This window comes from Hylobates moloch, unplaced genomic scaffold (genome assembly GCF_009828535.3).
Source record: "Hylobates moloch isolate HMO894 unplaced genomic scaffold, HMol_V3 SCAFFOLD_8, whole genome shotgun sequence".
In the NCBI taxonomy this organism is placed as follows: Eukaryota; Metazoa; Chordata; class Mammalia; order Primates; family Hylobatidae; genus Hylobates; species Hylobates moloch.
Window position 1 is genome coordinate 19,333,639 of NW_026652283.1, and position 14,690 is coordinate 19,348,328.

Below are 14,690 nucleotides of genomic sequence, written 5' to 3' on the forward strand. Positions count from 1 at the left end.
CTTTGAAAATGGAAAGGGTACATGGTTTAAATGCAGAGCAGTATAGGGGTTAACATCAGATAATTAGGCTTAACATCTGTTGTGTGGCCTTAAATATAAGTGGAAAGAATGACCTGATGTGGTCTCTGCCATTGTGACCTTAGATGGGAAGGGTTAAGCCCAGGATAAAGGTAGGTAATTTTATCTATATTGAGATTCATACTGAGACCCTTAAATCAAAAGCATATAACTTGACTTTTGCAATTGATATGAGATGCCCCCAGCCCAGTCATTAGCCTCCCACAAGACCAGCTGTATTAGCGTTGTACAAAAGACAAAAGAGCAGATCAAAAGTAGATCATCCTAAGAACACCTAGATATGTTCGAACATTTGGTAATTTACACTTTTCTGAGGATATTAATTCCAATTTTTCAAAGCAACGTAAAAGCCAAAATTATCAAAACTAAAGAAAAGGTTATATTAACATCTAAAAAGAATCTTGAAGAAAATAGCTAAGGAAAGTGCATTTAGAGGGAGATACTGTGTCCTTTTCTATTTAGAATAAAAATATTATACTTATCATACTTTATTCAAATTCATTAATTTTGAGAACATTTACCATATGATTTCAGGCTTTTGAAACACATATATCAGTTTTCTCAATGACCTAATGAATGAAAAATATCCACATCTATGTCATATTACATGATTTCTCCTGATCCTTAGCCTGGATATAAATAAACCACCATACTGAGACTAATAGAAATATTTCAGATGTTAAGAATTTAATGACTGCTGACTTTTCTTTTTTGATTAAAAATTTTAATTGGTTTCTTCCATATTATTTGTATTCTAAGAAATCTATAGAATTGGAAACAAACTCAAATGTCATTATATATTTTATATGTCAGTATAATCCCACTCCATCCTATTACCTGGACTTTTGTAAAACTTGTAAATGACACAAGAAGAGATTATGCAGTGTTTCATGAAAATTTTCCTGACATTTGAAATTAGAAGTCAATGGTAAGGTTTTTCTCTAAAAATGTTGATCATTGACAATTGCTACAGCAGCAAACACTGATAAATGCTAATAGTATTATAGTTAACTATTGCTTAATAAAATGAATTACATTTTCTGTGTGTATTATTAGAGTCTGCCTATTTTGCCAATGCACCTTGCTAAGTTTCCTGTCATAGTATAGGTAATGCTTCATGATTTCCTTCCCATAGAATGACTCTATCAATCAAAAATCCACTCATGCCTTCTCAAATGCCCTTTTTCTGTTATTCTTTGTTATTTCTAGTCAAATCCTATTTCCCCTGCTTTTCTCTTCTCTTAGTCAATTAAATGAACTTGAGGGTTTAAATTGAAATCGTGACAAGGAAGAAAGTTCCAAGAACTTTCAAGAACTTAATGCCCAAGGATCTTGTCATTCTTTGTAAAATGGATCATCCAAATATTTACAATAGAAGTAAGGAATAGCATACAATTCCATTGATTCTCATTCTCTCATTCCTAAAAATACTCATAGAGGTCTTGTCTGGACATACGTTTTCCTCACTGCCTAATATACTATCTCATAATCTCACTGTCCTGTGAAAAGTACTGATGTAAAATCTGAAAGCAATATAATTCCTTCATCATTGTGAAGAAAGGAAATTCATTCTGAATAGAATTTGATCCCTTTGAGGGAAACCTATTTATAAGTAAGTGGCAGTAGTACCACCACTAAATACAACTAGTTTTGGCTTGATTATAAATCACAGTCAAAACCTTCTTTTGAGTTTTAGCCCTGAAATCTCTTTCCTTTTAGCCCTTTTATTTATTCCTTTCCATATCTGTTTGTTTATTGGGTCTCTTTGAGGAAGGACTACATTGATCAAAAGAAGAATAAGAATGAGAAATAAAAATTAGAAACACAACTTAAATTCGTTTATATATACAGCTGGATAATTTACCCCTGGGTAATTTTAAATACAATCTGGTAGAAAGCACACTGGACTGAGAATCTGAAGGGTCTTGGCCCTACCACTCAGAAATGTACTATGTTCTTACAGGCAAGTCATTAGCCTGTCAGAATCTCTGTACCCAATTACAAGGAGTCATTAGGAAAAAGGGGAACTATGACATAACTGGAGGGGTAAATTAGATGGAAGAATACAAGTAGGTGCTTAAAAAATAGGCTTTAGAGAAATAGGAAAAGCTGAAATAAATCAGACCCTAAATCATTCCAAGTTGACCTTGTAATTGACCCCTGCCTGTATATTCAGGCAAAAAGAAAGCAGTCAACTTGGCAAAAGAGACTGTTACCTGATCAGACTTTAAGGACCTAGAATGGAGTCATTACAGGGATAATAAGAGCATAAGACCACCTTTGGGAAGAAGATTGAGACCTTCCATCACAGGCACATAGCTCATTTTCCTCTGCTGTGCCAACATGAGGAAACCATGTAAAAGCTTTCCTAAGCTGTTCTTTACAGAATCCAAATTATTTCATATTCATGAAATTTAAACAGGAATCAGGAAATAAAGGACAGCGATGAAAAGCTGAAAACTGTGAGGGTCTCACAAACCAATATATGAAAGCACCTGTGAACTATAATGCATTTATATATAATACATTGATTTATTGTATTAATAGTAAAATACAATTAATTATTTATTGTATTAATAATGTGATATGACTAGGATGTTATTTATCTTGAGTTCATTAAGTCTGCATTTATTAAAGATACGCTAATGTATTTTGCAAACTTTAAAATGAATACATTTTAAATGTTTTTATTTGAAAAAATAGTAAATTGCTGAGATAGCCTTCATAATATATCTTTCTGATATATTAAAACATTCAGTTACTGTAAGGCATTGTCTTTAAAAAGTCTACTTAGAAAAGTAAAAGTAATAAACCTATTCACTGTATTATGTAATGAGAACTGCAAACATTTAGGCCACATATACATTACATAATATTTCTTCACAGTAATCAGTTAGTCAATCCAGCAAAATGAATTAAAAGGGACCAGCATCACCAGAAAATAGTCAGTGTTGTTATCTGTTTCAGATCCAAAGTTTCTTTCAGCTCATTATTTCCTAAATGCCAAGAACTTGTGAAATACCTAGGATGTGCTTTCTGAGAAGGATGTCAAACAAATATTTTTATGCCTTACTTAACTGCATTTTATAATTGCTGAAGGTCATACCACATTTCAAATGTCCTCATATATGGAAAACTGCTATTAGAAGTAAGGAGAAAAGATGAAGTTTTAAAATACCTGGGTCAGTAGTTGAAAAACAATCTCTCTGAATTGGAAAAAAAAAATTGAGATAACAAGTGTCAGAGTGTCAAATTGACCTCAACACAAATTACACATCTTACCCATTGCTGAATTTACTATTAATCAAAGGATATAGACAATGGTAAGACCCATGCTTGGCATTCCTTCCTTTGAGAGGTCTATTAGTGCAATTTTCTGAAAGTCCCTTTATTCTACATTAGCACATGTTCTGGTTTGGATTTAGCATGCAGGGTTCTAAGCAATGCATGCATAATATTACTTGCACAGAGGGAACCATTTTAGCTCTGGAACCTCTCCAAATTATATCATATTAATTATAAGCTTATATGGCAATCTCCATGCATCCATGAGCCCATAATTCTATCAATTTTAGGTTTATTTACAATAAGCTACCCAGACAGACCAGGCACATCCTGCTTACATTGCCAATCTAAGATTGGCAAAAGATCAAATTGTCAAATTATATTTATGTAAATTATAGATTGTACCCAGTACCAAGAGGGTTACTAGTGCTTGAAAGGACACAGGTGTTAGAAAAACACAGACCAAGCACTTTTCCCTTGGAGCAGTCCAAGATTGTCAACACAACTTTCGAAATTCCCTTCTCTCCCAAATTAGGATGGAGTCTATTTCAGATTCAACATGTTTTAAGTTTTAAGCAACACATACAGAGAAATTTTGTCTTGGAATACCTCCAAAATTTATATCACAATAATTGCATGACTTACATAACATTCTCTAGCTCAGTCTTCCATGAATCTATTAATTCCACATTTATTTACAATAAGCAACCTAGGCAGACCAAGTACATCCTGGTAAAAGCATTTGCTAGATGAAGATTCTCCATTGCCTTTCTCCTAGTACATATCATCAGTGTGTTTAGCATCACCTCCATTGTTGGCATGTCCCTTTTTACAAGGGAATTTGTAAAAAGGGAATTTGAGTAGATCATTTGTCATAAGGAAATAATGCAAAAAAAGACCATTATTTTTGAATGATTTCATGGTCATTCAATTTTTAAATACAGATCCACCAAAAATAATAGAGTACTGAAGTAAGCATTATGACACTTACAGCTTATGTAAATTCACCCACATCTTAACCAGTTAATCTGCAAGCCTCTTTTAGAAAATCTGTGAGGAATGTAATTTTAGAGTACAGTGAGAAGGTGTTTAATTTTTATTAATTGGATAATAAAGTTATCTTTCCTCTTTGTTAACTCAGTATGCTTGATGAATAACTGCTATATCCCTGCAACACAGATTGTTTTTACATAATCTGTTTCATCATTTGGAAGTACAGTGGTTCTGTCACTGAACCTGAACCAATACTCAGATTGGCAAATCTGTTAGAGAAGTGATGGTTGGGTTCTGGAAAGACTGGCCCAATAACTGATGAATAATTTCTTTAATTTTCTTTTAATTCTCTCTTTACGGTGCTTTTAGTCCTGATTCTTGGAATAATCCAGTGATGATGACCCTCACCAAAAGCAGATCCTTTACTTCATCCTATGCTATTTCTGCAGCTAACCATGTAAAGGCTAAAAAGCAAAGTCGACCAGGTAAGTAACTTAACTGGAGAAGAGTTCATACTGTGAGTGTGGAGTCCTAGAGTAAACCAGACCTTAAGCATTGAAATATTCTGAGGGTGCCCTATATTCATATATGTTTGGTTTGTCTGTTCTCATAACCAAATAGTTATTTTTTAAAAGTCTCAATAACCAATTAGTTATTTAAATTTCTACCTTATGTGATGATACAGATTCTTTCAAAGTTGTTGTATCAGATTTCCTGTCTTGAACTAATTAGATGCATAGAAAATCACTTTTACCATCAAGGATCATCTCTGGTAGCATCATCTCATAATAGAAATTCCAATTTTTTAGTGTCTGTTAAAGTTATTTTTCAGGAGTATGATATATGAATTCAAGGAAGTGTTTCATTTACTACACATGAACTATGATAAGGAATTTAGATATCAAAATTAAGAATAATAAAGCTTTAGATAGGAACATGAAATGATATTGGGGAAGACTGCCTCATTTGTTCAGGGTCCTTGCTCACCCAAAACTGTAATAGGGGTTTTTGTCAGACTCTGTCTCTGAATTGCCTTTCCCCTAGAAGCCCAATTAAGAACCTGGGAGACTTCCTCTGACCTTTCCTTTTTGGAATCTAACTTCACAGTTTCACTTCTCAGTATTACAGAAAATATCAATGAGATTTTCAGTAACTTCCTGCTTAGGTTCTTAATCTTTTGCCTTTAGCAGTTTAAGAGTTCATCAAATGGTTAAAAGGAAAACTGCCCACTTCCCACTGAGATATGAAACATTCAAGTTCTGGCTGCCATGGCAACCCCAAACTCCAATTTTTATGTCACCAGCCTCATGACATTGCTAAAAGCTCTGCTGGCTTGCCTCCCAAATAGCTGCACCCCTCTGTCTGGATCCTTCACTTCTTAATCCATGCTAATAGTCAGTAAATCATGCTATGAAGGGAAGAACAATTTGCAGGATTTTGGTTCACCTTTCTGAGGTTCTCTTCTTCATGGGAACCTAGTCCCTCAGAATTGTGTGCTTTGCCTCGATAGCTTTTTCGTACCATTTTATTGGAATTGCATCAGTAAAATAGACTATTAAGGTAATCTACTTTTCCAACAACTAATCTGGTCCTCTCTGTTCTTCAGAAATGTTCATTAAATTTTGCCACTTAGAAGTCATTAATGACCTGCTAATAAAATTGAGCTTTCATCAGGGCCAGGCAATGTAGGATAATGTAGGCAAATACCTAAATTAAGATATTCCTGAAGGCAAATACGGATTAGCTAAGTAATAAGGAGAATCATCTGGGACTCCAGCAAGGTGAAGAAACTGCATTTGAGAATTCCACATTAAACCCAAGACTCTTAAAGGGGTGCTAAACTGGTTTTAGGTATGTAGGACCCCTTGGCTCCCTACAAAAATACATACAGATACTTTTAGAAGGGAAGCATCACCAGTTAAGGGCCATGAGATTTTATCAGATCAGATTCAGACATGGAGTTTACAACCAGGATTACTAATTACACAAAGAAACACCGTGAGTTTGAGTTAACAGAAACAAAAATACAACTTTCTAGATCTGTAAAAGGGTTAAAATATTTAAATTAAAATTTAATTTAAAAATTTACATATTTAAGGAAAAATAATAGCAATGAGAAAAGACATAACTGCAGAGCAGCTAAATGTAACTTCTGGAAATGTAGTCAAGGAAATATTAAATAGCATAGTAGACTACTGAAGAGAGAATGAGTAAACTGGGTAGAGAAAGATCGGAAGAAATTATCCAGAAAGCAACATGGATAAAGAATTGGAAAATATAATAGATTTTAGGAGATATAGAAAAAATAGTCTAATGTACATGATATATGTAATCATAGTTTTAGTAGCAGATAGAAGACAAAAAATACTTAGGAGAAGCCTAGTAAATGGAAAGAAACTCATACGTAGATACAAAATAGTGAAACTACACAACACCAAAGATATACACACACAAAAATCCTAAAGTCTACCAGAGAAAAGACAAATTTCCTTTTCAGAAAAGGCAGTCAGGCTGAGAGCAGAGTTGTCAGAAATACTGGGAGTCAGAACACAGGAGAATATTTTCTTCAAATTTCTGAAACAATATGATAACCTAAAATTTTGTGCCTGGCAGATTCATCTTATAAGAATAGGAGTGAACTAAAGACAATTTGAAAGAAGTCAAAATTTTACCACCTGCCAAATCTTTACTAAAGGAATTTATGATGGATATATTCTAGAAAGAATATATGATGGATATATTCTAGAAAGAATATATGATGGATATATTCTAGAAAGAATATATGATGGATGTGTTCTAGAAAGAATATGTGATGGATGTGTTCTAGAAAGAAGAAGAGAAAGTTTGAGATCTAATGAAAACGTTAAACAAATCTGAAAACCATGAGTCAATCCAAACAAACATTAAATTCATAAATAATAGTATTTCCAGATTTGTGAATAGTTTTTATAAGATTTTTTAAGGACAGAATTAAGATTTCAGACAGTAATAATACGTAATTTAAGAGATGAAATATAAATTTAAGTGTTCTAAAACCGTGTGTAGCTCAAAAAGGGGGTTCAGATGAGGAAACTGAGGAAAAAGAAGGTTAAGTAATTTGCTTTCTCTAGGTCACAAAATTAATCCTGAATACTTTATTTTGTCCTAATGACTTCATACTAGAAAAAAAATGAGGACGACAAATTGTCATAATTTAAAATTAGGATTTTTTGAATTCTGTCCTTGGGTGGGTACAAGATAATAGAAGGGTTTGGTTTTCTCTCCCTGTTTGTTCGGTTAAGTAATAACACAAAAAATATTGAATAACCAACATGATAAGATCAAGAAGCTGAAAATTATGGTTAGGAAAATTATGGTTAGGGCAGACACTGGAAATATCAGAGCAAATGATGGAACAGCTTCATATTCCTCCGTCCTGATCCCCAGTTTGTATGACTGCACTCTAGAAGAAAGAGCAAAGGAGCAAAGTGTAAAAGGAAAGGAATGTCCACATAAGATACCACATGGGCAGGTGGTAGGAATGAGAGCCACAGGCATAGCAAGAGCCCCCTTCCATTCTTGCCATCAAGCGCGTAAGGCATTTCCATCATGATCATTTTGGAGCGGATTTTGCATTGTGGCATCTTTAGACAGCTGTCACAGCACAGCTAAAAGTTTATAAAATAGCCTATATCCCAGGCATGCTGAATCCAACTAATTAAATTCCTAAAGGTCTGCCAAAAGAGACAAACACATCTATCAAGAATCAGAGAGCCGAAAAGAGATTACAACTCTCCCTAATCAGATGGGCCCTTCTGCTTTAAAATCCTTGCTTCCCCGTTTGGGTTGATGGAGCTAAGTGGTTGTGACATGTTTGATGCAGTTGACTGTGATGCATCCTGGTTTTCCATAAACTCCATGGAAAGAAGCTGGGAAGAGCCCCCTCGTGGCAAAGAGTGTAAGCAAATGGAATCAAATGAAATGTGAAGAGAGTCTGAGGAAACATTTAAGAGCAATAGGCAATGAGGCAGAGGGAAAGCGAGTATGAAGTAAGAAGAGGCATACAGAAAGATAAATACCCTGTTTCCAGAGAGGGCTAATGAAATCTGTTCTTTGCGCAAATCAAGTAAACAGCGTGTCCTCTAGTTCAGTAAATCAATGTTAATTTTGAATAGCTGAAACACAAATTATTATGCAGTTACTAATATAAAATAAATGAATGAAATCACATAGGACTCCTTTAATTAAAGCTTAAAAGCAGGAGATTCAGATATAATTTGTATTTTCAATTTTGCTCTTCTGGTATGAGTCACTGACATTGTGGAGCTACCATGATATTATTCTGCTTTAAAAATTCCTTGAATTTGTAGTTACTGTATTTGCAGTAGTCCTTTCCCGGATTCATGTAAGTTTGGCTGCCGATTGCAGTGATAAGAGATATCTCTACACCTATAATCTAGACTCTGTGTTTCCTATACAAAATTTGAAAATATAAAGAACTTTAATTATGGTATTGTGATTCTTTTTCTTTGGCATTCTCTTTAGATGCAATTTCTGCTTTGGAAAAAATATTCGGGCTGTCCATTTTCATCTGGGCATGGAAAAAAGAGATGTCTTTATCAGACAAGCTGGTTCCTTTTTTGTTCCATTAAAATTACACTGAGAGAGTTTTATAGCACAAAACAGATGGATTCACTTAAATAATTCCCCTGCAGTATTGTTTATTTTCTCTCTTTGATTGCCCAAAATTCCTTGTGTCTTGACACACATTTTCTCATGCTCTCAGGAACAAGGAATTAAAGGCCGAATTACTCAAAGGAGTTGGCATTTTAGACTTTATTTTTAAAATTATATTTTTAAATGTTTTGATTTTAAGTATTTCACATTAGGACAATTTGAATCATTCAAAAATTTGTATTTCATGAGCTATGTCTTCTTCCTGGAATCTGCTAAAATTACTCAAATATAAAGTGAAGATAAACATTAATGTATTTGAGAGAATGCATGTTTATCTGAATCTCTTCACTCATGTGTGAGTGTGTAAATGTATGAGTGTGCGATGTAAAATTAGATGAGATGTTCAAAGGTTTTAACAGTCATCCTTCTAACTTTAGACATAATTACATTGAAAGCATTTTAGAAAATTTGTTTTTAAAGACTTCCAAAGGTTATTCTTCCCAATTCCTTAGACTGTTCTCTTTCTGTATCTGAAATCATCTATTTATAGTTTATCCTTTCTGTAAAGAAAATTTGGTTATTATCTGCGTTTATCTCCCTATCTTTTTGAAGACCGATATGGTCTTCAAAATACACATGCACATCCTAATTCTTTCTGTTTTTAAACTTTAAGTAAACTAAGATAATGCACAATAGGAAAAATAGTAGTTTGGCTTTGGGAAAAAAAAGAGAACTTATACTTTCATAACTTTAGCTTCTCACCTGCAGAATAGAAATATCCTTGCCTCTCATGATTGTTGCCAAGAGTTACGCTTTTTTTATATTTATTTATTCATTTATTTATTTTTTGTGAGACGGATTCTTGCTCTGTCACCCAGGCTGGAGTGCAGCAGTGGTGTGATCTCAGCTCACTGCAACCTCCGCCTCCCGGGCTCAAGCAATTCTCCTGCCTCAGTCTCCTGAGTAGTGGGATTACAGGCATGCACCACCACATCGGGCTAATTTTTGTATTTTTAGTAGAGATGGGGTTTCACCATGTTGGCCAGGCTGGTCTCGAACTCCTGATCTCAGGTGATCCGCCCTCCTCGGCCTCCCAAAGTGCTAGGATTACAGGCATGAGCCACCGCGCCTAGCCGAGTTATGCTTTTGGAAGTGTTCAAAATATGTAGACTAACACTATGGAAGCAGAGCTTCTCTATTACAGGTTTATTTTAAATTTCATCCCAGGCAGTAAATTTGATGTCTTAAAATCTGCTTGTTTGTTTAAATTTAGTTAATCTGTGAGTTCCAAGAACTCTAATGGTTGTGTGAATTTTAAAATTCATGTTTGAGAGTGAATTGCATGTATCTGAAGCAATCAGCTGGCAGCTACTAAAACTTAGCAATGAAAAAAATCACTCTTCTCATAAATTGCCTTCAGAAAAAAACAGGGTGTCAAGACAGAAATGGACAATGTTCTCGTGGGCTTTGAACTATGGTTCTGTTAAAAAAAAAAAATTGTGTAGAAAACTGTACCAAAACTCACAGTTTACTATGAGAACAACTAAGGAATTGCCTAACACAGTGTCTATCAGGCTCTTTTTCTTATGACACAGCAATTACTTTTAATTGCTGTTTTTGCAATTACTTTTCATTGCAAAAACCACAATTACTTTTGCACCAACCTAATAAAACTTTGCCCTGGCCCTACCCAACCCTATCCAGACTTGCCCAGCAACCTCTCTGACCACGTTCCCTGCCCCTCTTTTTCCTTTTTGCTAAGCTGCCAGCCACTGACCTCCTGACTGCTCCTCTGACATCCCTCAGGTATGTCCCTTTTTCCTGAACGTGCTTTCCCCAGCTACTTCTCTAAATGTCTTCTGTATTTCATGAGGCCTCTATTCGAATTTTACCCACCCCTACCCCTTCCCAGCCAGAGAGGCCTTCCCAGTCCATCTTATCTAAAGAGCATTTCTGTTCTTCCCTGCCTTCTACCCTGTGCATTGTTTTCTTCCTATTACTTGAATTTAAGTTAATTTTCTTTTTTATTGACTTTATTTTTTAGTTTCTGTCTCCCCTAAGAAAGTGGGAGCTCCATTAGAGCAGGGATTTTATTTTATACCCTACTCCATTCGTGGAGCAAGACTCACAATAACTACTTGTTGGATGAATAAATCATTGAGATACTCAGTACAGATACCTTGGTAAACTTTCTACCACATCGTACTAGGATTCAGCTCCTTAACGGCTACAGTGCCTTTCTAAGATTATCTGGAGTCCCTGTCTAAATCCAAAAAGTGGTCAGAATTAGACCAACCCTTTTTAACCTTTACATCAGAGCACCCATATATGTGTAATAGTATTTGTGAATATCGTAGCATTAGAGAAATTGGAAGGGATTTCAAGTTCGAAAACTAGATTTCCTTTATTTTATAAAATTATAATGAGAAAAACTATAAGCTATTAGAGATATTAAAAATTGAGTTTTTTATAGAGTTTCCAAATAAAATATTTCTTTTTTAAAAAATATTTTCAACCATTAAATAATTCACAGCAAACTTATAACTCACTTGCTGTACAGAATCATACATTGACTGGAAAATTCTGAGTTAAAACCTTTGTGAACTTAATTTTTTGTTTTGTTTTGTTTTTGGCTCAGGATACTGTGTAATGTGAAGGTTTGTTGTTATCTTTGGAAAAATAAATGAGTCTTTTTAATAGAAGTAGAAACCGAAATAAAAACCATTAGGGATGACGTAAGGAGCAATGCAAACACTGCCTAATAGGCCATGGGTTTTACTTCCCCATTGGATAGTCTCTGATAGAGGTACTGGTTTATAAGCCGCATTTTACTAAGAATAACTGGGTTTACTCTATATTCTCCCATGTACTAGTACTGTGACCTTGGGAGGGTTTTTTAACCTCTCTAGGTCTAAGTGGTTTCGTTTGCTTAGTACAAAGGCTGAGAAGGGGTTGAGCTGCTGATTAGGAACTAACCATAGATATGTTGAGAAAGAATCAGAAGGGATTGCTGCTCTTCACGCTGAAACAAGGGGACAGTGAGATTTCTCATCTTTAACAACAACAACAACAAAAAGAAACAACAGTGCCAACAAGAAATTAAAAATTACACACACACACACACACACGCACACACACACACACACACGCACTCACACAAAATCGTTCAACAAACTTAATATTCTTTTCAGTGGACCAGAAAACCTTTGTTATGACAACTCAAACTTTTTAGGAAGCTAGACCCTGGAAGCAAACTTTGCTGTAAGCCAGCTGCCAGCTAACCACACACATAATTTGATGATGTGAAGGTGGATGGCTGTAAATTTTCCTAAGTGGTGAGAAATAGACAACAACTCTTAATAATTTCATTTCATTTGCCCTACAGTACATTGTTCAGCCATAAAATCATGAAAACCAGTAAGCCGGTTGTTGGGCAGAAGTTATTTCTCTCCTTTTTTCCATTTTAAGTGCAGGCTGCCTTCTCTGTGTTTGGGAGAGGATAACTTCAAAAGACATCGTCCTTGTCTTCCAACAGCCACACTTTGAAATCTAAGCCAATGTCCTGTAAAATTCTTACAATCTAGGGTAAATACAGACAGTCTGGCACAAATACCCACACTTGAAATGGAAGCTTTAGGTCTATTGTTTGATCTGAAATGGGTTATATTACATTTTAAAATGTTTTCTTCAAAAATTATTTTGATCAAAGCACTCTTTGACACCGAAAGGTCTTATTTTACTAAACTGTGAATGGTTAAGAAGGTTAATTTCCTCTCAGTAATGCATCTTCTTTATTTACATATTTTAAGCATCTGATGCCTGCTGAACTCTGCCCCAGATACTGGTTAATGTTTAAAACAATAGCAGATCCTGTTCCTGCTAAAACCTTCACAACCTAAGAGAAAGTCAATACATGAGAAAATTTTAACTATTATTTCCATGTCAGAATGACAAGAAGAAACAAAAATGGGAGGAGAAAATAATATCCTTCTGTCCTGAAGTTACTCCAGGACACCAGGGCTTTGGCTGTATATGCCAACATTGCCACTATTTTTTTTATGATGATTCATTCCTCCCATTTAATGCTGTGGAGACACCCCAACCGCACTGGCTTCAGATGTTGGTATGTGGAGGAGGCCAGCCCGGTGACCTGAGCAGGCACGTGGTTGTTACTGAGTTTGTAAGAGTCCAGGTGAAGTTCAACAGTTGCAATTTTGCATTTTAAAGACATGTGTTTAGTTACTTAACTCTCATTCTTTCTCAGGTGCCCTCGCTAAAATTTCACCTCTTTCATCGCCCTGCTCCTCACCTCTCCAAGGGACTCCTGCCAGCAGCCTGGTCAGCAAAATTTCTGCAGTGCAGTTTCCAGAATCTGCTGACACAACTGCCAAACAAAGCCTAGGTTCTCACAGGGCCTTAACTTACACTCAGAGTGCCCCAGACCTATCCCCTCAAATCCTGACTCCACCTGTTATATGTAGCAGGTAAGGATTTTTTATGAACTGAAGTTTAATAATCAAACTGATGATAGTTTTCCCCTAGAAATACCTACTACCAGCCCACGCAGCTTGGGGTAGGTTTGCCAAGTATTTGACAACCAAGTACAGGATAATGTGATTTGTGTTGAATAGGCTACAATAAAAACTTGTGTTTTAGTAGTTTTCTATTAACACAGTTTAGAATCCATGCAGTTCATACAGCTAATCTTTAGAGAGGATACAAAATTGTTAGCTGTATATGTTGCCTGTTTCCTGATGGGAATATAGAAAATATATAACTAAAAAATGATACCAAGTATTCTGTTATAATTCTTCATTTTGTTGGAATGTTTGTACTTGTTCTCCAGGGAACGTGTTACATTGATATTAGGCATATTTAATCATCAGTTTGCATTTCGCATTTTTGCAATTTAAAAATGTGTGAATAATACATTGCACAGGATGGCTGGACTCAAATAGTTCTCTGAATGCAATTTAAGTAATTGTATGTGCTATTCTATCATGTTGAAACAAAATCACAAAGTGTTATCTATCACAGAGGTTAAGAAAAAAATGGCCTAGCATGGCTGGAGTAATTATTTTGCCAAGGTTGTCACGAAGAAATAATTATCTCTTCTTACTGGTTAATGTATTTTTATTGTTCTTCAGTAATAGCTTGAATAATTTATCTGAAAGCATTATGGCATTTCTTAAGTAGAAAAACATTTGAGTGTTTTTAACTATGAGAGTACCTTGAATAAAATAGTATTTCATTTCTGAGGTTGATGAGGATAACTATTTGAATAAATGAGTAACTTGTTGGTTTTCTCGTATCAAATGTTACTTCATAGACTCAGATTTTTTCAATGTATTCAGCTTTAAGAAATAGCAACTTATATTAAGCCTCATAATTTTCATTTTCATATTTTTTACTCATAAGCTCTGTAAATTAAATGAATGCTATTTATAATTTTTATTTTTACCTCCTTTCTCTTTACCAACATTTTTAAATGAGAAATTATTTTCATTTGTTTGCCCAGAGCCAAAGTTATTCTACTATGCAAAAGTTATTCTGCTGCCCTCTATGAGTTTTTTTAATAAAATAATTTCTGCAGGATATTAATCTCATCTCTTTTCCACAAAAGATCAAGTTCTGTAGTAAAATATTCAGAAGATACATCATACGTCCCTGTTAGAAAT

The 14,690-nt window shown here is 34.8% G+C and overlaps 1 protein-coding gene across 1 annotated transcript in view; it reads left to right on the forward strand.

The window, feature by feature from the left end:
* Positions 1-14,690, forward strand: part of PDE3A (phosphodiesterase 3A) — a 294,546-nt gene that overhangs the window by 247,545 nt on the left and 32,311 nt on the right. The window contains 2 exon segments of the mRNA XM_058442168.1: positions 4,726-4,841; positions 13,277-13,496. Of these exon segments, the coding sequence (XP_058298151.1) occupies positions 4,726-4,841; positions 13,277-13,496 (336 nt within the window).